The 27,392-nt window shown below is 39.9% G+C and overlaps 1 protein-coding gene across 1 annotated transcript in view; it reads right to left on the minus strand.

The window, feature by feature from the left end:
• Positions 1-27,136, minus strand: part of HTR4 (5-hydroxytryptamine receptor 4) — a 130,069-nt gene extending 102,933 nt beyond the window's left edge. Inside the window, exon 1 of the mRNA XM_065873948.1 lies at positions 27,064-27,136. Within this exon, the coding sequence (XP_065730020.1) occupies positions 27,064-27,089 (26 nt within the window). The 5' untranslated portion in view covers positions 27,090-27,136. The remainder of the gene's footprint in view (positions 1-27,063) is intronic.
• Between the last annotated feature and the right edge of the window lie 256 nt (positions 27,137-27,392).

Consider the following 27,392-nt stretch of genomic DNA (forward strand, 5'->3'; position numbering starts at 1 on the left):
TAACTCAGGTACAGAAGAAATGGGTGTACATATCCACTAAAAAAAAAATTTTTTAAAGTCTGTACAGCATTAATCATAATGGCCTAAAACTGTAAACAACTCAAAGACTCAACAGTAAAATGAATAAATAATTTGTGGTACACTCATTACAGTGTAATACTTAATGGTCTTGAGAATGGACTAACAACTTCTACAAGCAACAGAATGAAAAAAGATATAAAGATATCTCAAAGATATAATGATGAGTGAAAGAACACAGAATCTATGATTCCATTTAAATGAAATTCAAAACTAATTTATGATGTTAGATGGTGGGATAATGGTTACCTTTGATGGGGAGGGGTTGTGACTGAGCATTCTGGTGTAGGAAACATATTTCTTGGTCTGGGTGTTGGTTACATAAGTCTTCTCATTTGAGAAAATTTATCAAGGTGTATCCTTATCTCGGCACACTTCTAGGTACGTTTTCTACTTCAATAAAAATTTTACTTAAAAATAATTAATTAATCACATTTGCTTTTCTCATCAGGCTCTTCCTCTATCTGTTTTCTCTTACGTAAGTTATTTCCTAGTCTTCCTGATGTCTTCCTTTGATTTTTTTTTTTTTTTATGCGTTACGCGGGCCTCTCACCGTTGTGGCCTCTCCCGTTGCGGAGGACAGGCTCCGGACGCGCAGGCTCAGCGGCCATGGCTCACGGGCCCAGCTGCTCCGCGGCATGTGGGATCCTCCCAGACCGGGGCACGAACCCGCGTCCCCTGCATCGGCAGGCGGACTCTCAACCACTGCGCCACCAGGGAAGCCCTTCCTTTGATTTTATAATCCAATTTTCATTTGAAAGGATTCCAGATACACCTTTATCAAAACTGACATCTTAACAAGATAATAATGCCACTTACATAATATAGAAGGTTACAAATACAGAATACTTCATCCCTCATATAGCTGCAACTGTTGTAAAAACAGTAAAATCACAGGCACAGCTGTTCCATGAATAACATTTTTGTCTACCACTTCCCAGGGCCAGCTGGGTAAAAAGATGGAGAAGATGGCTGGCTACCTAGTGTATTAAATGAGATGAGGGAAGGAAAGCATTTTGCAAACTGTAAATTGTGATGTAAAGTAAGATATCACTATACCCATTCTATTTCATAGCTCAGGCAATATAGAAACTCACTGAAACATCTCACATAACCACAATAAAGGGTGTTGGCTGAGCTGGGTATTAGGACCAACTGGACCTAGGGAATCTAATGTGGCCAGGACACGTTCCTGTGTGTTCTCTTGAGGTCTCTGCTTTTCTCCACATGTTTGAGTCTTTCTCTGCTACTGCAAATTAGATTTCCCTACATGGGGAAAACAAGTATCTGACAGCTCCTGATCCTCATACTCCACAGCTACCACTATGAAGGAGAGTAACATATATACTCAAGCCTGTACGTAATGATGGTTAAAAATCAGCTTTTGAGGTACTGTAAATTTTATTACAATTTGTGTTTGTGATGCTATGGCTCAAGTCTGTAAAAAGAACTTAGTGATGGGAACCTATCTTTTTATATATGTATAAAAGGGGTCTATAACTCAGTTAACTTCCATGGATTAGCCTCATATAAAAAATAATAGCATGTTGGAAGTATGCAACATTTGATTGAAGGATGTGGATACTCTGTAGACATAAAGCCTACCTGGTAATGTCTCTATACCCCTCTCACTTGACCAATACTACAGTAAACCATTTCTGAAGAATAAAGCTGATCCTGTCTCAGTTAAACCTTACTCATCATCGGAGAAGTAAAATGTATTGTGGGGAAAAAGCACTGACTTTGGAATCAGCTTGATCTGGACTGGAGTCTAATAGCATTCCTTCCTCTTCAGGGAAGTTGCTTCGTCTCTCAGGTATCCAATCCCTCATTTATAAAGTACTGAAATAAAATACCTGTGCTCTTAACACAGTGCCTAGGCACATATTTACTTCCTTTCCATTTTCTCAGAACACCACATAAACACTGAAAAAAGCAGTGGGCACAGACTGGACCAGACAATCTGAGATAGTTCCAACACTGACCTGGCCTGTCCAATTCTCTACCATAGGCAGCAATAATGCATGTTATAGAAGGGCCATAATTGACTGAAGATAGTTGAAGGAAATAAAATTAGTCATTTTTTTATGGATCTTTGTTGTTTTTATACCCCTCTCTCTAGCATCCTTTCCCCATTCTTTTCCTAACAGGGCCCTAAATCATCTTTGACAAACCTCTCCACTCCCACTCACAGTCCAAGTGGCCTGGGGGGAGAGTCACCACTTGCCTCCAGAGATGAAGCATGTGACACAGGCCCAGCCAATCAGAGAACCAAATTTCTCTGGCAACAGTGATTGGTTCATCACTGTGCACATGACCCAAGTTGGTCCATTCCTAAGAATAATGAGACATGTGTAGGAATTACCAAGAGAAGATTCTCTATTATTTCCTTCCTACTATATTTGAATACTTAGAATCTAAAACATAATTAAGTTCCATGGTTTAAGCCCCACCTCACTCAGTGACTAGTTTTTAGGTGAGTTAATGTAGAAATGAAAAAAACATGAAACTTATTTCTTTAGACTTTCAAAGTTAACTTGGCAAAGTTTTATACTGCCAAGTCCGTGATCCCTAGTGGATTCCAGTCAGAACACTGGAGACAGCTAAGATTAAGAATAGTTCAGAAGCCTAGACACTTACTCTGTACTGTCTAACTACAACTGGAAACTTAGGTAGTCTGGACCACACCACAAGATCTGAAGTCCATCCAAAAATATAGTCTATATAGTCTTGTCTGGATGAAGAGCTATCTTATCAAGAAGCAACTATGGCTATGTCAGAGCCCAAAGTGTAAACCTGGTTTACCTTTGCACTTACTCAACTAATATTTATTGAGCATATACTGTGCTAAGAATTTGGATAAAACAAGACAGTTTCTGCCTTCATATACCTTAAGACCTTGTAGAAGAAACAAATAAATAGGCAATTATCATACAAAATCGTAAGTGCTATAATGAAATATTAGGGGGACAGCTTGGAAGGGCAGGTAATACAGGCTTGGGTGGTCCACAAAAGCTTCCTGGTGAAACCAACATCTGAGACCTGGAGGATGTGATATAACTAACCAGGTGAAGAAACAGGGAAGAATGCTCTCAGTAGTAAGCGAATGCAATAGATGGAAAAATGGAAGTACTGCACTAGGACTGGATGCAAGTAGTAAAGGGGAGAGTGGTATGATACAAAAGAGACAGAGCAGGAGCCAAATTGCAGAAATTCTTAAAAGCCATGTTAAGAAATTTGGATTTTAATCTGAGAACAACAGGAAACTGCTAAAGGCTTTTAAGTAGGGAAGCAGCATAACAAGATTCACGTTTTAGAAATGTCACTCCAGATGCAGTGTGCAGAATGGATTGAAGGGAGACAAGAGGAGAATATTTCCATCAGTCCCTCAGTGTGACCAGGGAAGAGGCTGTTGCAATAAGCCAGAAGAAGAGATGACAATGTTCTAAGAGATAGAAGCAGTAGGACTTAATATTTTATTAGTTTTTGAGCTTGCCCGATCTGCAACCATCACTCCTAGGTGGTTAATCAAAATGATATATTCTACTAGGGATATTAATACAGAAGGCATTCTTATGTCAGGTAGGGGACTGGTTCACTTCACTCAGGATCCCTTTCAAGTCTGCAGTACTTTGATTCTGTGCTGGCGATAGGGATTAAGAGTAAATAATTATTTATTCACTGATTTCTTGAATAATAGAAGTAGGGATCCCCTTGTTGCCTAAAAATTGGTAAGATATTAGACATAAAAATAAAGCACACTATTTATAATGAAGTTGCACTGTGCATTCATTTAACTTTGAGAGAAAGGGAGGGACCAATTGAATACTACAGGCATTCTGCTCACTGTTCTACTGAATGACCACATGCCCCCAAATAAGCATGAGAAGGGAACTGGGTATCAGCTGTTCATTCAGTCAACTTGGTTCCCATTGTCCCTCACTGGGTACAATCCTTGCTACTCTGGTTGTAATTCTGGTAATCAAAGAAAGGCATTTTTGAATTTCCAAAAACATGCTTCCGCAAAATATAAGACAATTACTTAATATTGTTCTCAAGAGAAGAAAAGTGGTGATGTGGATTCACTGAAAGAGGGCATTCTGGTCTCCACTTTTGTATAGCGTACTTTAATGCTTACAGCTTAAGAAATTTTTAAGGATGATTTTTTACTATGTGAAAATATACCTTAGGCACTGACCTTGAGAACCCTTGAGTGAAATTCCACTTCAAGGAAAAGTAAATAATGGAATTCACTACCCTAAGAGTTGTAGAACCTAAAAATCCCAATTTATACCAATTTTATAAGTTCCAGGAGGGTTATGAAAGAAACTAGAGGGGTTTCAGAACAACCCTAGTATGATGTTATCTTTCCGAAAAAAACATTGCTCATCACAACTATCCACGAAAAAGAATGAGTGGGGGCTTTTTCCAGCCCTCATGACCTTGCAGATGAATGTTCCTAAAGAAATGATGGCTTTCTGTGACTTCCTTTTTTGCCAACTGCTCAGGTAAAATGCTGACTCAGGACTTTCATTTGTCAATCAATCCCTCAGGTGAAACCAAAAATATTTTAAAAAAATATTGCCCCTGCCTAAATTTATTCAGATGCTATGAATTAATTTTCAGCTGGAAGATACTGTCTGGGCATTTTCTTTTTCACTTTGTTTTCCATAGTCTTTCTTTCCCTCTCCCCTTTCTATTTTTTGATATAAAATAAAGGACAAGACTTCACAGTGATTAAGAAGCAAACATAGCAATTCCACTCATGTTGCTAGGCAACAAGGGCCACACATGAGCTCAATGAATGGATCCTGAGCATCTGCACGAAGGAGAAATAGGAGCCTGTGAGTGAACTGTCTTGATAACCACAGGAGTTAGTACTTTTTGACTCACATACTCCTGGATTTGCCCGAGAAGGAACAAGGCACACTTATTTTAAACCTTTCTGGTGGTTTATTTTTCCAAGATGTGTTGAAAATTCTCCTTGATGCAAAGTTGGCACAGTATGTTGTAATGATTATCAGCTCGAATGGCGAAATTAGATAAAAATGGCCTTTATTTCTATTTGCCAAGTTCAAGCCTGCATTACCTATAACTCGGGCTATTTCAACAGCCTTCAGCCTGATCTCTGCTTGTTTCCTCCCCATCCACACCAGTTCACCTCACCTAACTGATTAATTACAAGGGCATTTTCTATCTCCTTAGCAGCAACTCCCATCCCCTGTGATCAGCATTTACCCTATTCAGTTGTGGTGAAAAATATAATGCTGTTGACTATAATTAAGTCTGTTTTATTTTGTTCTTATTACAAAGCAATGCATAATCATTAACAAAAAAGCAGAAAAATACAGACACGTAAATGAACATCACTATCCATTATCCTATTCACAAGAAAAACCAATGTAAATATCTTGGTGCATATCACTCTAGATTATTTTCTGTGCATATGCAGACAGATTTTTTTCTTACAGAATTGCATCACCTGTATACATGAAGTCATAACATGTCTTATAAACTCAACTATAGCCAACATAGTATTTAATGGCTTCTATACTATGCCATAATTATTTAATAAGCACTGCCATAAAACTTGGGATAATTAACAGAATAAATGACCAGTTACAGATAATTTTACTAATCTTATTGCATCTTCCTGTTCATCTCCTGAACATAACCACAGCTAGCTTTATTAATTCCCCAGTCGCATACCATTATTTCCTTTCCATTTCTATTAGCATGAACCTAGTACAAGTCTCTTAACCTGGCTTCTTACATTAATGAATTTCAGTCTTACACAACAGAAACCCTAACTCAAAGTGGCTGAAGCAAAAGTAAATGTATAGCTATATGGTTGGAAGTTTCATTAGCAGGGGCTAGCTGAATGCATAGTAGGATCCATGGACTCAAATAAGGTCACTGGGAAAAGGCCTCACTCTCTCTACCTCCCAGCAATTCCTTCTTCTGTAATGGCTTAATTCTTGGGAAGGCTTTCCCCTAATAGTGACCAGATGGCTAGTCAGCAACTCTAGGCTTCTATGTTCTCAGGAATTCCAGAGGAAAAAGCATTCCTCTGATTTAATCCTAGGAGTCACTTTGATGACCAAGCACTGTGGCCAGAGGCCAGGTGCTCTGAGGGGGGCCAGGCCTAGAGGACATGCTCACTCTGGAGTCTGGGGACAAAGTCTACCATACCCAATAAGCACAAGAGTCAAGGAGGGGTCATTCCCTAAAGCATAATCAGGGAGCTGTTACCAGGGAAAGAGGGTACCATTATCCTCTGTGCTCCGTTTGCTCCTTCAGATCCGCTCGCCACCCTTCTCCACCTGGGCTCTGTGCAGGAATCATATCAATCAGCTCCCTTTCCTCTGGTTTCTGGTTGGGTTTAGTCAACAGGAGGCATCAGCAAGAGAGTCAAGTCAGAGAACATCTCCATCTCCCTCCTTGCTGGTCCACCAGTTGGCAGTAGCTGTATCGCTGTAATGAAGACAGCTCCTCGTGGATAAACTTCTACAACCAACTACAGATCCTCTTTCAGTTCTGTTAATAATTCTCTCCCTTTGCTCCTCAGACACAGGGGTGGTAACAGCTCCATGCTGTGTGAGTCGGAGGGTACTCCACCACCCCTTGTTCTTTTAACCTTGCACACACCTTTACCCCATTCATATTCTCTTTCCAGGGGACCTTGCCAGGTGCAGCCTCCTATCAGGTTGCTCAACTTATCAGCGCTCCTTCAGATCAACCACAAATCTGGTTAACCGTTAAAATCCTCGTTCAAGAAATAAACGGGAACACTGAAAGTTCAAGGCTAAGGGCTAGTCAACTTAATACAAGTTACCTGTCACTGTTATCTGAACTTTGGCAACCACAGAAATCACTGAAGATTGTAACACATACTAGTGATTCCAACTGCTTTCATATTCGTTTGATTTAGTAGTGTGTATCTGGAATATACCTTGCGAAGGTTATACTTTAATGCAGTTGCTCTAGCTTCCCTAGAAAAAACTGAAAGAAGGAAGGAAGGGAGGGAGGGAATTTCAAAAACAAAAAGAACATAGTGATAAAGAGTTCTGACTTTGGAGTCAGTAAACCTGGAAACTCACCCCAGCTTTGCCTATAACTCATTGTACGTGGACTTAGGACCACTGGGTCTTTCACTGGGTCTCATTGATCTGATCTGTCAAATACTGGGATTTGAATAATATGTTTAGTCCTAATGAACTACAATTAATGATGCCTGCAAAACAAATGCACTCACAAACACGGCCAGTTCAAAGAAAATAAAGATATTTTACTAAGTTGGATAAAAATGCCTCTCTTGACCAAGAAAGTAAATTATTTTTGAAAACTAGGCAATCATTTAATAATGGAATGGGGTCTTCCCTGGTGGCACAGTGGTTGAGAGTCCGCCTGCTGATGCAGGGGACACGGGTTCGTGCCCCGGTCCGGGAAGATCCCACATGCCGCGGAGCGGCTGGGCCCATAAGCCATGGCCGCTGAGCCTGCGCATCCAGAGCCTGTGCTCCGCAATGGGAGAGGCCATGACAGTGAGAGGCCCACGTACCACAAAAAAAAAAAAAAAAAAAGAAAAGAAAAAAAAAATGGAATGGAAACCTAAGGCACTGACCTCAATTCAAAACAAAATTGTTTTTGTTCGGCTTCTTGCCTCAGACCAAATTTTATGTAGAGACAACATGGGCTATCAATAGGGATCTTCAGTGAAGCCCAAGAAAAGCACTACTGAAGCCAGCAGGAGCCCACACAGCCTGGCCACGGATGCAATGCAAGATTAGAAATACAGCTGAAAGTCTGCAGAGGAGGGAGTCCCTGCACTACTTTGTGTAGGTTGCCTGGTCCAGCCAAGACTGTGGAAGCTGTAGGAGGAAGATCAGAAAAAGGTCGAAGCAGGAAATGAGCTGTAACTTGACAGAGTCACAAAATAAAACAGAAAAACATGAAACATATCAGTTGAAAAGAAGGAGCTTGGAAAATGTAGCCTGTTTATTCAGAAATGAGGCAGTTGATATTATTAAAAAGGATTAAAAAAAACCTTTTAAGCTCTGAGGTATTTCATGCTAAAAATATCCATTATAAAGAGCCAGGTACTAAGTGTCCATCATCGGATGAATGGATAAAGAAGATGTGGCACATATATACAATGGAATATTACTCAGCCATAAAAAGAAGTGAAATTGAACTATTTGTAGGGAGGTGGATGGACTTAGAGACTGTCATACAGAGTGAAGTAAATCAGAAAGGGAAAAACAAATATTGTATGCTAACACATATATATGGAATCTAAAAAAAAAAAATGGTTCTAAAGAACCTAGGGACAGGACAGGAATAAAGATGCAGAGAATGGACTTGAGGACACGGGGAGGGGGAAGGGTAAGCTGGGACGAAGTGAGAGAGTGGCATGGACATATATAAAAAAGAATCCCCTAAAAAAAATAAATAAACAGCCAGGTACAAGAACAGGCAATAGACAAACTGAGTGTGGGAAATTAAACTTGTTGGTATATTGGGGGAAAATGAGAGAAAGACTTAGATGTTTACTCAGGACAAGGTCAGGCAAGGACAGGACACCTGTAGCAGAACCCAGTGAGAAGAATACGGAGGAAGAATCAGAGGTTGAACTATCTGCATTGGCAAAATGGCTTTAAGTCACTTGTCCAGTAACTAGTCACTTGGTAGTGACAGCCTCAAAAACTGTCCAGAAGGATGGTAAGGTCACAGAACCAGGACATGGGAATACAGAGTAACAGACTAGTATCATCTGCAGTTGGGATGAGGGGTGGGATAAGAATGGAGAGTGGTGGCTCATTTGCTGATCAGTAATTTGCTGATCTTGGAACTTGGTTCTAGGACTGCACTGTCCATTATGGTAGCCACTAGCCACATGTAGTTATTTAACATTTGAAATGTGACTGGTCCAAATTCAGATGTGCTGTAAGTGGAAAATTAAAATAGAACTACCATACGACACAGCAATCCCACTACTGGGCATATACCCTGAGAAAACCATAATTCAAAAAGAGTCATGTACCACAATGTTCAATGCAGCACCATTTACAATAGCCAGGACATGGAAGCAACCTAAGTGTCCTTTGACAGATGAATGGATAAAGAAGATGTGGCACATATATACAATGGAATATTACTCAGTCATAAAAAGAAATGAAATTGAGTTATCTGTAGTGAGATGGATGGACCTAGAGTCTGTCTACAGAGTGAAGTAAGTCAGAAAGAGAAAAACAAATACTGTATGCTAACACATATATATGGAATCTTAAAAAAAAAATGGTTCTGAAGAACCTAGTGGAAGGGCAGGAATAAAGACACAGACATAGAGAATGGACTTGAGAGGACGGGGAAGGGTAAGCTGGGACGAAGTGAGAGAGTGGCACAGACATATATACACTACCAAATGTAAAATAGATAGCTAGTGGGAAGCAGCTGCATAGCACAAGGAGATCAGCTTGGTGCTTTGTGACCACCTAGAGGGGTGGCATAGGCAGGGTGGGAGGGAGACACAAGAGGGAGGGGATATGGGGATATATGTGTACGTATAGCTGATTCACTTTGTTATACAGCAGAAACTAACACACCATTGTAAAGCAATAATACTCCAATAAAGATGTTAAAAAAGAAAAAAAAAAAGAAAACCACATTGAGACTCAACAGCTGCTGTATCCACACCACAACTCACACCCACTCAGGAATATACACTTACTTAGAAGAACAGTCACCATCACCTCCTCACGTGTACAACCACTTACCATATATGTATACAATCATATTCGTATATGTCAGAATAATATCCATAAATAGGTAAGGAATATCAGCAGCATCATTAGTTACAGTGAGATTTACATTTCTACTGTCAACTGCAATCATTTATTTGAATGAGGGAGAGTCATTAATGCTTGTTAACAAGAAGAAATGCTTTGAAATTCAAAAGAAGTGTTTGAACTTTGTGTCTCCCATTTTCTAACAAGAAGCCAGTTCACTGAGAGGTATTTCTAGCATAAGTCTTTTACCTGTTATCAAGAGTTCCAGGGCTGCTCATACATAACTGAGCATGAAAACCAAGCTTGTACCTTGGAATGAAAAACTGTAGTGTGATTTACCAACCAGCACAATTGCCAGCTCTCTTAGTCATCTTCTCTGGACTTTTGCTCTCTCTGAATCCTAAGAGCCACCTGATCCTTATGGTCTTGTCAATTTCACTGGAACCTATCACCTGGCATACCTATCTCTCAGTACGTGCCAACTACATCAAACTCCTGATCTAAACTCTGTCTGGTCCACCATGGTGATACAATAATTTTACATAATGATACAATTATACAAAAATTTGCAAAATGATACACTCTTACGTCAGTGAACAAAGGATTTCCTTCACAACTCAACCTCAAAGATCTCTGAGGTTAGTCTCCTCTAAGCAAGGATTTTGGCCCCTGTATTGAACATCTGCAATTTTAAGCTGTCAAGCATGCATCCCCTCTTCATTTGGTAAAAGAATTCCATTTTTCTTCGGGGAACCATCTTGCAGTTTGGGTGGGACTGAGCCTATTCTCTCCCATCTCATCTCCAGGGACAGCACAGAATCTAGGCCTTGCCAATTACCATATTTAATTCCCCTAGACATTTCAATAGAAATATAATGCAAACCACAATGGTTTAGAGATGGTTACATGGATGTAAACTGATCCAATGGACTTAATTGTGGGACTCTGTTAGGAAGGAAGACCTTTGTAATATCCATATTAGAAGCTGATAGGTTGTAAGCCTGGAACTTCAAGGCACTGCTACATTGAAAGGCCCTGCTTTAAGAGGATGGCAGAGTCGAGAGAGAGAGAGAGACCAATTCCAAGGATCTTGTTTGAGACCCTGGTCCAGCAAGTTGCACTCCTGAACTTTTCAGTTTGGTGAGCTAATGAATTCTCACTGTTGCTTAAGCTACTTTGAATTGGCCTGAGACTGGAAGAATTCTGACTAACAGCACTCTTCCAATATTTAGCCACTACATGGATAATCTATATTTTTCCTGTATTTCAAAGGTAACTTCTCATGAAGTCTCCCCTGTTGATGTAAGCTCACCCTGAATTTTCCCTTTATTTTGTCCTTTTCAACAAATGGTCTGTAGGGCACATTTTCTTTATTAGAACCTGCCTTGGAAATCTGGTCCATCCATAATCAAGAGAATTCAAAGGTCACCTCAATATTTCATGCTGAGTTACTGACAATCCTCGACATCAAGTCATCCTTACTGCTCATTTGAGTTACATCCCAGCTCTGGGCTCTTGGTTTCAGTATGGAGCCTGAGACCCACCTGCCAATTTGCATTCCAGCTTTGACTGGTATCCAAATGCACCCCTATGTTTCTGACTTCCTCTTGTAATAACCTCCCATACCCCAGTCACTTCAGCATCAGAGGTCTCCCTCACCATTCTTCCCACTGGTCCCTAGTACATCTTGAGAAACTTCCTTAAGGACAATGATCTATATGATTTTAAATGGTCAACTTCCAGATACCCCACTGCTGGGTAGGAATATTACCATTTGCTGGATTTGCCTGATGCCAGCTGCTTGTTATAACATCACTTCATGGACTAATCATTCCATCATGTACCTGTTATATTTCTTTGTAAACAAACCTATCCTGATGGATAATTTGTCTTTAGGTCTCCACCACTTCTCACCAGACTTCAGTTAACAGTTCCACATATCCCAACGTAGAACAAACACCTAGTTACATCATGTCTCTCTACTTACATTTTAGCACCATATAACACCACTGTTACCATGCTGATATACTTATGATACTGTTGTGTGTACTTACTGCCCAATATATAGTAAAAATAACACTGGACTCAGAATCAAAACACCTGCATTCTAATCTTGGTTCTGTCATATACCAGTGGTGTGACCTTAAGCACAAAAAATCTTTTTCATAACCTGTCAAATTTTCATTTCCTGGGTTTCCCTGGTGGCACAGTGGTTGGGAGTCCACCTGCTGATGTAGGGGACGCAGGTTCGTGCCCCGGTCCGGGAGGATCCCGCATGCCACGGAGCAGCTGGGCCCATGAGCCATGGCCACTGGGCCTGTGCGTCCAGAGCCTGTGCTCCACAACGGGAGAGGCCGCAGCAGTGAGGGGACCGCGTACCGCAAAAAAAAAAAAAAAAAAAATTTCATTTCCTTTATCTGTAAGTTAGGTTAATAATACTTGCCCTATTTTGCTGCATGTTGTGAGAATTAGGTAACAATGGACGTGGACAGGACATGGAAGCAACCTAAATATCCACTGACAGAAGAATGGATATACATGTGGTACATATAGACAATGGAATATTACTCAGCCATAAAAAAGAATGAAATATTGCCATTTGCAGCAACATGGATGGACCTAGAGATTGTCATATTGAATGAAGTTAGTCAGAGAGAGAAAGATGAGTATCATATGATATCACTTATATGTAGAATCTAAAAAAAATGGTACAAATGAACTTATTTACAAAACAGAAATAGAGTCACAGATGTAGAAAACAAACTTATGGCTACCAAGGGGAAAGGGGGAGAGGAGGATAAGTTGGGAAATTGGGATTAACACATACACACTACTGTATATAAAATAGGTAACTAGGGACTTCCCTGGTGGTCCAGTTGTTAAGACTCTGCACTTCCACTGCAGGGAGCATGGGTTCGATCCCTGGTCAGAGAACTAAGATCCCCCAAGCCATGTGATGCGGCCAAAAAAAAAATGACAACTAATAAGGACCTATTGTATAGCAGAAGGAACTCTACTCAAGACTCTGTAATGACCTATATGGGCAGAGAATCTAAAAAAGAGTAGATATATGTATACATACAACTGATTCACTTTGCTGTACAGCAGAAACTAACACAACACTGTAAATCAACTATACTCCAATAAAAATTTTAAAATAAAGCACACTGTAAACTCTGAAATACCTTGTAAATAAACTATTAATATGAGGTCTTATCACTAGCCAGGACTGTTATCTCACACTTCTTTTCAACCACAAACACCCATACATATTGTAGATAGCTGGTGAATACCTGTCAAGTTTGTATGCAAGTATTCCTAAAAATCCATTTGTAAAACAAAAGAAAAATGTTTGAAAATGAACTAAGTAAGGGGTTAGGGGAGATAAAAATATTGAGAAAAAAGAAGAGGATGAAAACGATGGGTTGTAAATGAGAGTAGAAGTGCCAAGCAGAGTGGAAATGCAAGAGAAAAAGAGAACTAGGGGAGACAGGGAGAGAGGGATACAAGGTGACATGCCAGGAACACAATGTAGAAGAGGAAGAGGAGGAGAGGAAAAGACAGCAGGGAACAGGAAAAGGTGACAGAAGAGAAAAGGCATCAGTCATTCTTAAACTAGAGTTATCTGCCTGGGAAACCCAGGAGGGGCTGAGATGGAAATGGGCTCCTGGCTTTCAAGTAGATAGGAAAGAACTAGCCCCCTGAAGTTGCCTTAAGGAAAGCCGTCCAGCCCAGTGAACCTGTTCCCTGGAGGCAGATGCAGATGATGCCTGCTCTGTGGGAAGAGACAGGGGCAGCAACTGGACAAAGTAGCATGTTAAACAACAGCACAGAAAATGAGAGAAAGAGTAAAGGCGCAGAGGGCAAACTTAATAGTCTGTAAAATAAAACCTATTGCCAGACCTGACTATTAAAATATTACATAATTTGACAGTCTCACCATGGTTGCTTTTCTTCACTGAAATACATAATAATCTGGATTGAACTGATGATTAAGTCTAATTTAACCAATTATCTGGACATACTTAAAAAGAGGAGTGGAATTTTCAAGCAGAAGCAGGTATCTACTTTCTAGGATACCACAGTGGGAATTCTGATATGGGAGAGCCTTCAACTCTCTTAAGGTCTCTGAAGGACCATAATTATGCTAACATTCTAGGTCCCCAGCCAATCTCAGTCTCCTCTGAATATGGGGGAAAAAAAAAACAGAAGTGATACAACTAATGGATTTCTTATTAGAGGTGAGGAAGAATTCCTGGAGAATGAGACAAAGAGAAACAGAAAGCCTATTGAAAAGGGCACAATCTCCTCTGATCACAGAGCACACGGGCTCCTCTCTCTGGGATGACACAGGCTTTCTTTCTCAGAGTTGGCCACCTGTATTGTTCCCCAGTGACACTGTTGATAAAGCACTTAGCATAGTATTTGGAACAAAGAAAGTATTAGGAACTCAAAGTTGTGGTACTAAAGACAGTAGAAATAAGAGAATTAATAATAATAGTTGAAGTAGTAGCAGACGTTATAGAAGTAAATGAGTAATGGTGGTCTGAGAGCTTGGCATAATAATACCAGCATCAGTAATGCACCACCGTGGTACCGTGGTACAGAGGAAGCTGCAGTACAGGAGTCAGGAGACAGAGCTCAGGAGTCAGACCTCGTTAAGTTTGGATCCTTGACTCTACCATGTGTTAGCTGTATGAACTTGGGCAAGTTAATTAATCTTTCTATGTCTCAGTGTTACTACCTATAAAATGCAGGTGATAAGATCACCCCCTTCACAGAATTGTTATATGGAGTGAATGAAAAAGTAGTGATATAGGGTTTAGCACAGCACCTACATTATTGAGTGCTCGATACCTGTTAGTGAGACACAGCAGGAATGGTGGTGGCAGCACTGCAAAAGAGTCCATCCCAGGTAAAGGACGCAAAATAAAGGGAGCACCGAGCCTGTCACTAGAGGTCATGCTGCGAATCTGTAAACAGCCCCACTGGAGAGGCTTTCTCAACTTCAAATAGAGAACAGGTGTTCTTTCCATCCTCCTGTCTCCCCTCCGAATCTCATAGCCTCCGAATCCATAACTCCAAGTGAAATTTGGTGTATGGGGGGTGGGAGGAAGAGGTGGTGGCTGCTAATATCTACTGGGCACAAACCTGTCTATGACAGGCCTGGAGTGATGATGAGATCTTGTCTAAAGAGTTGTAAAGTGAAATATAAAGGCTTTCTCAATTTTAGTTAAATTCCTCCAACACTGTAATATGCCAGACAGTGTGATAAATACTGGCCACATGAAATCCAGCAGAGGAGGTAGACATATTAAACAAATAACTACAATCAACTCTGACAATTACAAACAATTGATAACAGCAATTTGTATACAGAGATCTGGGGAGGTTGGGAAGGCTTGTGGGTCTGTAGAAGATAAGTTTGAATTCAAAGCGTAAATAGGAAGTTGACAAAAGACAGGGGATGGGCATGATTAATCATAAGCTATAGAAAGATGGCCAGTCATGTGACTTCTAAATGAACTGGAGGTGGGACAGCCATAGTCAAGAAAGGAGTTTGGCAATGACGCCAATCGCTCAGAAAAGAAATGGTGAGGTCTAACGACAGAAATGACAGGAAGAGGAGGAGAGGGTTGCAGAGTCAAGGTTACATAATTCTAAATAAAACAGTCCTAAAATTAAGCTGGTGTAAAAAGGTTACTAGTTATTTTTTTTTTCCAGAGTAAAACCTCATCAGTTCAGCATAACTTGCATAGAAGCATGTCACAATTAATCAAATATGAATTACAAATTTTTAAAAAATATGACTAACTGCTTAGGGCTTTTTGACTAGATGAGATATTTTAAATACCTTTCTACTTTGCTACTTTTAATTAGCAGCATCAACGTTCCTGAAAACAATTAAAGTGGAGGTTCTTAGAAGCAAAGTTTTTTTCTGAAGTGGATTGAATGTTTCTCTCTTCTGCTTTTGTTCCCACAAATGCGCTTCCCAGATTCCAAAGCTGATCTTTACTCAGAGCCAACTCCTCTTTCACTAGTATAAAAAAGTCATAACCCCAACCTCAGGCTGACTCACCAGAGAACTGGTCTGAGAGGCCTATAAAATCTCTCAACAAGTTAGAAGACTGGTTGGCTGGTACTTCTTCCTGTCAATTAGGAGTGTCAAACTGGATAGCCCATCAGTAACACAACCGTAGAAAATAACATGTTTGTAGTTGCAAACAGAAATCTGCCACGTTTTTCTGATTCTCAGGATTCTTTGAGGCAACTCAGTTTGTTTTCAAAACTTCTGTCAGTGATGCAATGATAAAATTCAATCCCAGGACAAGCCATGAAAACATTCCCTTTTACAGAGGGAATTCTATCCTATCCTTTACTAAAGTACTACATTGGTTGAAATCCTTAATTAACATAGCCTGTCTAAAACTCACAGTAAATCAATGCACTATTTATTTTCCAAATACTTGTGCATTTCTTACATCATAACCCCATGAGTCATAAATCATTTATTTACCATGAAAAATATTAGACTCAATTCCCACAATCACACTGACTAGAAATGAAAGTACAAAGGAAATAATTTAGTATTTCCAGATGTACAGGAGGTGGCTTGCTCGTGTAAGTTTTCTGAGGTTAGGAATTCAGTAGGGTCATAGTTGTAACTCTTACACACATCCTAATTGTGCAAAACTTCCTTATTACTTGCAAGTTAGAGAATGAAATAACCCCTGAAGTCTCAAGAAGGAAGAAGTTTCATATACAGGCAGTCTCTTTGATATTAATATTTAGAGAGCTACATTCATTTTTCTCTTGTCTAGAAGATAATTAGAGCTTTGGGGATCAATTTCTATTCCATTCGATCCATCATGCATCAGATGGGATCAGAATCTTTCCCCAAACATTTCCCCTCTGAGCCCCACACCAATTTAGCCAACTTTCTATTAGATGTTTATCACCAGAATGTCTCACAGTTTCCTCCATCTCCACCAGCTCCGAACTATGCTCTATTTCTTCAGACACCCTACTGCTCCATGGTCACCTTCAAAATGTCTTCCTCTTCTTTCTCGTTCAATTGGTCACCTTCTACCATGAATTCTACTTCTTAAATTCCTCTAGAATCTGTGTCTTCTTCCTCTATCCCTACTCCCTCATTCCTAGTTCCGGTCCTTATCCACCATCCCTTGGACAAGTATAACAGTCGCCTGAGTCCCTGAGCCCGTAACTCCTGTCATCCACTGTAATTCAGCCTGTACTCAGAGTCATCCTCCCACAATACCTGACATGACTTTTCCCTCTTTTGTGCAGACTGGTCACATTTCTGAACCTTCCATATCTAGTTTTCTTCATTTACTATTACCAATATTTTTTGAATGCTGAGAAATTGTCTTTTATTCATATTTAAAAAGCAACTTCAGAGTTCTATACTATCTACACATACACTTTTTCTAGAATTCAACTTTTGACGGTTTGGATTGCAATAATTATACATAATGAACAATGCTGGCATTTGAGATAAGGTAAGGCTAAAAACGTCAGTTACACTGTCGACAGTGAGACCTTACAATAAATATGCATCTGTATCTGTTATGCAAAGGGCAAGATAGTATTGAACATTCAAGGATGAGTACTTTGTATAATACTTTTTGCAAGCACTTAAATTAATAAAGCCATTATAAGCTCAGGAGCAAGTGAGTAGGCGGAGGAGAGTGGAAAAAAAAAAAATTATTCTTAGAGTTCTTTAGAAATGCAAATAAGAACATTGCCTGAACATCATTACCTGACTGATAAAGTGGTAATCGCTTAACAGATATTTACTTAGAAACCTGTTCCAATTCTTTAATTGAAAAAAGTTCTTTAATTCAGTACAACCCTATTTGCTAAATGATAATAAGACAAATTTCCAGGGAAAAAATAGCAGGTACTAAGAGTCATAATATGATCTATAAAATTAGAAATGATTCTTACCACTGTTTTCAAAATTTAAGTGATAAAATAAAAAGCCTTCAAGGGTGTGGTAGGTAGATCGAACTCCCTGACCAACTGGACACTGTAGCTACGGAAGGTAACGTAATGGTTCTTTGAAGGCAACAGGATTCACTGTTTCTCTGGTAAACTGGAGAGTGCCCAGCCTCCCCACAGGTGCTTAAGTCAATTTTAAAAAACTGAGACAGGCCAGAAAAACATGTGCCAGGCCTTTAGTTTGGGAACCCAAGTCTAAAAATGTATAGAACAGATACTCTACAACACAGAAATTTTTGCACAAGCAAACTGAAACTTAGGCTCTGACATCAAACAAACTGGGTGAAAACACTGGCTTCACCTCTTACTAGAAATGTGACTCTGGATGATGGCACTTATCTCAATCAGAAAGGGTAGAAGCCTAAAAACTACATTTTCCATACTTCCTTGCCAGCTAGCTTCTGGTTATGTTCTCCACAGGAGGTTCAGAATGGGAAACTGGACTTTGAGAAGGAAAAAGAACCTTTTTCTCCAATATCTGGAGGTGCCATTAGCAGTGAGAGCAGCAGCAAATGATGACTCCTTAAGCAACAGATGTGATGGGAGCAGGGCTTGCAGCAGATCCGTGAAGCTTCATGACCTCTGGTTAACATCCCCTTCTTCTTGCCCTTCCAGGGAGCTTTGTGACCAATGCCCTGCATTAAACCTCCTTTTCTTGAAATTTATTAAACAGCCTCTATTTTCCCAACTGGACACTGATAAATATAGAAGAAGAAACAAGTCAGAGGTGTTTTCCTCTAAACAAAGATCTTCAATCTAGGGATGCATTGCATATAATGGAGAGCTGTCTTTATTGAACAGAACACAAGACTAAGAGTCAAAGAGACACAGGATTGAACCCTAGATCCTCCAATTCCCAAAAAGGAATGGATCCACATTCATGGAAGCTGCAGAGTAAAGAGAAAACAGTGCCAAATAGGGCAGAGAAGAGCCGTGGTCTCATCCCAATTATGCCCCTTATTTCTATCACCTCTGGGAGCCTCAGTTTCCTCAACAGAGAATGGGCACAATCCGGGACAAATCGTCAAAAAAAGTTAACAACTGATTAATAAGGTCAGCCAATTAAATGGACACCAAATTTAAGCAATCAAGAAACTTACAGAGTAGTTAATTATCAGTCCTAGGGGTAATAAAGCCAATATCTCATGGTTACTGTGAGCACTAAAGACAACACTTACCATTTGTTCGATCCATGTCTGTGTGAGATACTATGCTAAGAGTATTACCTACATTATAATCCTTACCAAAAAACATCTTCAGATGCCAAAACTAAAGGCTCTGAAAATGAAATAATTAGCTCAAGGTCATATAGCTAGTGAATGAGAAAGCCAAGACTTGAACCCACATCATTTTGTTTCCCAAAATCCCACTCTTCCAGCTTCCTGTGATGCTGCCAGTTGAAATCACTGTGATATATGTAATTCAGAAGCTGTATAGTGTGACATCACGTAGAGCAGTGGTTCCCAACCTTTTTGGCAACAGGGACCGGTTTCACGGAAGACAATTTTTCCACGGAGGCGGGGGGTGGGGGGGGTGGGGGGGTGGGAGGTGGGGGGGTGCGGGGGTGGGAGGTGGGGGGGGATGCTTCAGGTGGTAATGTGAGTGATGGGGAGTGGCAGATGAAGCTTCGCTTGCTTGCCCTGGGCCGCCCGGCTCTTAACAGGCCGTGGACCGCTACCAGTCCAAGGCCCGGGGGTTGGGGACCCCCTGATGTAGAGGACTGCTAGCTTTGTGCCACAACCAGCGAATTTCACCCATTGCAAGAGACCATTGTTTTAGGAACATAAATGTCACTCTCCCCCTTAAGGTCCCCTGTGACCCCATGAGGAACAGGGGTTTCCACTACAGGGTAAGTTCCAGTTCATAGTCACCATGCTCATGATCTAATTAGAAGACTAACTGAATAATCACCATTGTATCAGTCAAGCAATAAAGTTGAGTATGATTCTCATTTACATTTCTAAAGCAACATAAAAATAACCCCTTTTAAATGGTACCCACTCACTTTCTCCTTATATGCTAATACATGTCACAATTTCAAAGTCTGAAGAGAGATTTCCTGCAAAACGTTTCACTGACTTAAAGTTGCACATGTTCACAGTTGCAACTGCCAGGTTACAAACATGAATTAACTCTGCTTTCAAATCAATTACATGTTGATAAGTCTTTAGGGCTGACAACTTGCACACATTGATTTTAAACTCTAGGAGTTATTTCAAGACTTTAGAATATTTAGCATTAAAAATTCCAACTTCATCCTGAGACTAGTGAAATATAAGTATTGTCACCAGTACTAATAATCAAACCAGAAATCAACTCTCTTATTTTAAAAATTGTTCTTTTTTCTCTTTGCTAAAATTGGATCATTTCAATTAATTCTCGTAGTCACATTGATTTACAATTAATTTTATTTCTTGATTTGAAGTAATGAATTGCAAATTAGTGCCATGACAGAATTAAAGCAACTGGGTAATTACAGTTGACCTTTGAACAACTCGGGGGTTAAGGGCACAAACCCTCTGAGCAGTTGAAAAATCTGTGTATAACTTATACTTGGCCCTCAGTACCCATAGTTCCACATCCATGGATTCAACCAATCTCGGACCATGCAGTACTGTAGCATTTACTTTTGAAAAAAGTCTGCATGTAAGTGGACCCAAGCAGTTCAAACCCATGTTGTTCAAAGTTTAACTGTAACTCGAAGCCAGATACTCTTCTTTGTCACGGCTTTTAATTAATGTTGTGATGTGTGTACAGTAGGTGGTTGTACTTACATCGTGTATGTATTTTATATTTTAGAGTATTCAGCTTTTGGCATTTATTCAGATTTTTTGTGTTTTATACAAAAGCTTGCCATCTTGATCTTCTGTTCAATGATTAGTGGCTCCCCAGCACATGGCATCAAGCCCTACCAAAGAAGGAAGAAAGATTCTCCCCTGGAAAAAAGGTTTCTTCTTGGATTCCTTTCTCCCTATCTTTCTTCCTTCTTTCCTTAAAGTGGCTTACAAAAATAAACAATATAAGATGTAGTTAAGAAAGCAAACAAAGTAAGATGAAGTGACAAAAAGGGCTGGAAAAATAAAATAAGGGCATGTTAGAGCCATAACCATAATAAGTGCCTGGAGATCTTCTATAGTTGCCAGTGGTAGTTATAAATTTGGTTCTGACTTTGCTAGAAACCGTAGCAAAAGGAGGGAAATGCTACCATTTATATGATTAATCATTCCTATACGATGCTTTTTTGGTTGCTAATGAGAAACATTAATGAGAAAGCACAACAGCTTTTCTGTAGAGGAGAAACAGTATTAAACCAAGGTATTCTTACTAAAGAGAGGCAGTGCAGCAGGAAAGTGTACTGGGGCAGGGTGATGAGTCAAGGCTAGGAAGAAGCCACAGCTAAAAAGAATCAAGATTAAAAAATAAACTTTCTCTCCACTCAAAGTCTGAGGTCTTTATCTTGAGAAATCTCCTAAGAGCAACTGTGTGTATATTTGGACTTTTCCTCCCCTTACGTCTGCCTGAACCCTGTACTTTCTGGAACTAGAAATTGATAGAAAAAAAAAATTCTTAGAAAGCAGAAACTGTATAAGTGTAATAAACAGCAGGAAGAAAAGAACAGAGACCTAGGTGGCCTTTAGGGATCACACTTGAGCTGAGGAAAACCACATGTCAGTGGGAAGAATCTGGTAGTTAAAACAAAACAGAAGGCATGGGTTATCTCTGAAGTCAGGCAGTGTTTCAGGGCTGCATTAAGCAGCCTCAGGGGCTTAGGGATAGCACTGGGGTAAGGCACCACCAGGCTCGCTGCCCAAACACAGGCCAATGATATCCTCAAAGAGTATCTGCTACAAAATCACTGAAGCCACTGTTTCCATTTTCCTTTCTTCAACCCTTCAAAAAGAATGCAGCTGTCTCCTCTAGAGCCCCAACAAGAAGCAAACAGACCAAAAACTGACATCAGGTGGGTGTCAGACTGCCTGGAAAGGGGTGACTACTAAGTTTGTGAGACACTACAGTATTTACCAAGGGACAAGACTCATCGGGAACTTGCCGCTCCAACCAGGGCCTGATTCACTGCTAGCTTTTCATCCTGAGTCAATCCATCCTATATCGACTGTTCTCTGCAGTGAAAGCTCTTAAGAGTAAAAATGCTTGTAATGCTTCTCCTATTTCTAAAATCCAAACCTAGCATTTCTTTCTTTTTTTTTTTTTAGTCCTCCCTTATAGTTAGTTCACAGAGAATACAGCTCATTGTATAGCCCACTATTTGGGTTCTTTTGTCATTGTATTAAATGCTATTTGTGCAACTGTCTTCTTGCTTGAGATCCTTAAGAACAGGCACTTATGTTAACTCTTCCTCGCACATCGTTTAGGTGCTTAACTAATTATATCAAACTAATGAAGGAACCCTCACATATTTTTATTTACCAATGGAGCAGCATTATTGAAATACCATAAATAAATCCAACCGCTACAAAACGAATGGAGCTGGACATTAACATATTTTGGCTACGAAGCCTCAATTCCCCCTTCCTAAAAAGCACCAATTACTTTGGAGGATTTAACTTTCCTCCACTGCATGTCATCTTGAGTGATACCTGCCTCCCATTATGAAATGGACAACAAGTGGTCACATGACTTAGCTTGGTCAATCAGATGTCTGACTCTGACTCTTGAGTAGCATATAGAAAGAGGAAATGGTTGGACATTATCCATGATGCAGAAATGTACTGACCACTTCTTCCCATGGTTGGCCACTGTTCCACTTCCTAGCTCTACTAGAATTCTCAAAGTTCTTGTTTATTTACAAACCTGGTCCCCCAGAATTTTCATCTTAATTCTTGGAACATATACATTGTAGCTTCCCAAAAATTACCTTTGAATATGTTAGCAAGTTAGTTTCTTTCTTTCTTTCTTTTTTATAAATTTATTTATGGCTGGGTTGGGTCTTCATTGCTATGTCCGGGCTTTCTCTAGGTGCGGCGAGCAGGTGCTACTCTTCACTGTGGTGCGCGGGCTTCTCACTGCGGCGGCTTCTCTTGTTGCGGGGCATGGGCTTTAGGTGCACAGGCTTCAGTAGTTGTGGCATGCAGGCTAAGTAGTTGTGGCTCGCAGGCTCTAGAGCGCAGGCTCAGTAGTTGTGGGTGCACAGGCTTAGCTGCTCTGCGGCATGTGGGATCTTCCCGGACCAGGGCTCGAACCATGTCCCCTGCATTGGCAGGCGGATTCTTAACCACTGTGCCACCAGGGAAGCCCAGCAAGTTAGTTTCTGATGTTTACAGTCAATAACACTGGTACATATACAATAGCAAGGATCATGGTGAAATAGCAAACTCAATGAAATGAAACCAAACAAACCAAAAATTAAGTAAACAGTATGACCTGACAAAATACTTAAATGCTAGACCTTTTATTTAGCCCTAAGTGTCAACTAGGACTTCTCTGTTCCTGATATCTGGGGAAAATTGGCTGGAGACTCTCAATTCTATAGCCCGTAGAAATCTTTCTCTCAGATTTCTGATTCACACTCATCCTGTGCCTTTGGGTTGTTCATTCTCACACATGCATTCTCTCTTCCAAACTACGTTTACCCAGACGGGGATGTCAGGCATCTCACCAATTTACACATGCATGCACGCACACACACACACACACACACACACACACACACACACACACACTCATATAAAATACCTGTAGTATAGTAGGAGGCAGTGTGGTTTTATGACCTTGAGCAGTTTACTTAACCTCTTTGTACCTTAGTTATCACACATTGTAAAATGGGGATAATAATGATGTGCCTCAGAGGATCGTTTTAAAAATGAGAAGGATAATACACGTTAAGTTTATAGCTCATGATGACCTCACACATTCCACACTCTTTTCCTAGCCAAGGTAGAAAATTTTGCTGAAGAACTCAGTGCTGGGAGGGGTCAGCACACATCATGCATTTTTAAACAAACAAACAAAAAGATGCAACCTAACTCCTCTCAACGTCTTACAGCCACCACGCAGCTAGAAATCCCACCTTCTGCTAAGCAGGATCCAGACTCTCCTTCTTCTCTGAATCTTCTCTTTTCCTACCTTCTCCCTCCTCTGGTCACTCATTTTCCTGTCTTCAGAGCAAGTTAAAAAATTCCTCTCCTGTGCCAGGGACCCAGACCCTTTGGCTTTCACTCTATACAGGCACTTTACCAAGTGAAGACATTTCCTTACCAAAAAAAATTTCTGGTTCCTATTCTTCAAATGATAAAATTTACTCTATCTAGTTACACCTAGAACATGGGTTTCTGGACCCTAGTCATCTGCATAGTACCCTTGTGATTTTTTTCACATTCATTTATTAATGAATATTCTAAAAGTACATATTATTTTTCTTTTTTTCCAGCATTATGGAGATATAATTGACTTACAGCACTGTATAAGTTTAAGGTGTACAGCATAATGCTGACTTACATATATCATGGAATGAGTACCACAGTAAGTTTAGTGAACATCCATGATCTCACACAGATACATAATTAAAGAAATAGAAAAAAATACGTTTTCTTGCGATGAGAGCTCTTAGGATTTACTCTCTTAACAAGGATGAAGGCAGGTAAAAGATGCAAACGCCTAAGTACAACGTGATAAATATAATTAACACTGCTGTATAGGGACTTCCCTGGTGGCACAGTGGTTAAGAATCCGCCTGCCAATGCAGGGGACATGGGTTCAAGCCCTGGTCTGGGAAGATCCCACATGCCACAGAGCGACTAAGCCTGTGCACCACAACTGCTGAGCCTGCGCTCTAGGACCCACGTGCTGCAACTACTGAGCCTACGTGCTGCAACTACTGAAGCCCGCGTACCTAGAGCCCGTGCTCTGCAACAGGAAGCCCACCGCAATGAGAAGCCCACGCACTGCAACAAAGAGTAGCCCCCGGACTTCCCTGGTGGCACAGTGGTTGAGAGTCCACCTGCCGATGCAGGGGACACAGGTTCATGCCCCGGTCCGGGAAGATCCCACATGCCACGGAGCGGCTGGGCCCGTGAGCCATGGCCGCTGAGCCTGCGTGTCCGGAGTCTGTGCTCCGCAACGGGAGAGGCCGCAACAGTGAGAGGCCCGCGTACCGCAAAAAAAAAAAAAAAGTAGCCCCCGCTCGTCACAACTAGAGAAAGCCCGCGTACAGCAACAAAAACCCAAAATGGCCAATAATAATAATGAAAAAACACTGCTAATAATTTTTTTCTTTAAGTAAAACTTAAAGACTACTTAAAGACTACTTAAAAACTTTCAAATTTTAAGTAAATGTATTTTAAAAGAAAACTCTATTTCACTACTATCAGTGGCAAAATAGTATTACCACCATAAGGTTACCTTAAAATAAATATTTTTAAAAAAATAAAACAGATATTCATGTACCACCTAAAATCATCATGCACTACTATTGATCCATGCATCACAATTTGGTAAATAAAGGTCCTTTACTATGTAGGGACACCCAGAGGGTGGACTGAGAAGGAAATGGCTGGAAAGTCTGTGGCACTTGCATGTTACTAACATTGTGGGTAGAGATGGGGAGTAGGTGAGGATGAGCATATGTTGATGGGATCAGGTTAGAAATCAAACAGAGAGGATAGTCCAGAGACAAGATTCGGAGGGGTGATATCATCTTGTATCCTGCATTGCAGATCTACAGCACCCAGGAGAATGGCTAATGTTCATTTAATTGAATTGTATTCTGCTATTAGAATCCAATGCTGCTATAAATAAATGTTGAAAAGCTGGAAATGTTAGGGATCATACTATCTGAATCATCCAAAAAGAAGTACTGATTTTAACCAACTGATCCAGTTTAATACAATGTCTGAAACTTAAAATAATTTGATAAACATCACCATTGACACTGCTCACTTCGGCCTTTTAATTAATAAAAATAAAATGGAGACTCTCTAGATTCCACTATGCTTTCTCTGTGCAAATAATGCCACAAATTTTCAGAGGAAAATTAAGTATGTGGTACTAGCCTAAAAATCTCTGTTAAAGTCCTAAGACTGCTCCAAGTCAGTGTGTTTGGTAAATATCAAAGTCCACGATGCTTCCATTGGGAGTGTAAAATGGTTTACTGCTGAATATAGACTCTCTGTGCATACCTAAGTGTACTAGAACATCACCCTATTTGAAATATATGTAGCTCAATTACTGGCTGATCAATAACTCTTTATTAAGTACCCACCATGTGCCAGGGATTATTCATGAGACATATTCTATCTTTAAGGAACCCCTGCATTGGGGTGATAGTACATCTTTGCAGCTCCAGTCACATTACACTAGAGTTTCTGTGTGAGTTTCCGTCAAGATATTTGACAGCTCCATTTTGTCACAGCATTCTCCTACATCAAACACAGAGGCGTAGTGCCCCTGACCTATACCTGAAATGTGCTTTCCTACAGATCTCAAATGAAAGAAAAACTGCTCCTGTGATTGCACCAAGAATGTATTTTTTGAGCATGTCTTCCAGCTATTGATATCGATGATATCTTCAGCCTCAAATGCCAATTCATAACATTTAAGCCTTATTGAATACAATTTTCTCCACAATATTTGGTTGTACCGAATGAAATGCAGCAAGCCTTTAAAGAAAAAAAAAAAAAATCCCTAGAAGCCATCCTATTATTTGATCTCCAAGGGTTGCAGGAAATTACAGAAAAACAAAACAAAAATCATTTAGCTTTATGTAACTATACCATGCAACCATCATGTCACATAATCTAATGACCTGGTTGATAAAAGAACTGGCAAACTAGCACTTGTCACAAAAAGCTATTTAAACGCATATCTAAAGTTTAGATGTACAGAAAAATATTCTTAAGCTATTTTTACCCCCATTTAAATACATCTTCTTTCTTCCTATTACAGAGATGAATATCTATTTTCATGGAGGAGCATCTCCCGTAATGCAGACTTTTAGTATAGGCATCTGGAATCATTTATAGTCGTATTATATTTATCATTTAAGCAGAAATGAAAAAACATTAATAATCAAACAGTACCACACTCACGATTATATATGAAATATTGAAGAAAATCCACATCTATTAGCTTTGTAACTCTACGGCAACAGACTTTTCAGAGACCTTAGAGTTCAAATGACCGCAATTTACAGCACAATATATACAGAAATGTAACATACCTCACATTAGCATCAAGTTCGTCCATTACAGGAAATAGGCATGGGTGAGTTGGATTTCAGTGTGCACAGGGTACTATAATGGGGAAATAAAAAAGAGATTAGATAAGAAAGCTATGTAGGAAAATAAAAGTCATGAAGGGAAAAAATGCCAAATAATCATTGCTTCCTAATTATTAGGACTTTTGTAATGTGTCAGAAAAGTATTTAATAAACAACACTACAGCAAAAAGCTATTGGCATACTGAGGTATGGCACAGCTGAGTACTGCAAAAAGTTCCTTTACATTTGACTAATCTCTTAGAGATTAAAACGTAGAAGTATTTCTTTTT

Source organism: Phocoena phocoena, chromosome 3 (assembly GCF_963924675.1).
Source record: "Phocoena phocoena chromosome 3, mPhoPho1.1, whole genome shotgun sequence".
NCBI classification, from domain to species: Eukaryota; Metazoa; Chordata; class Mammalia; order Artiodactyla; family Phocoenidae; genus Phocoena; species Phocoena phocoena.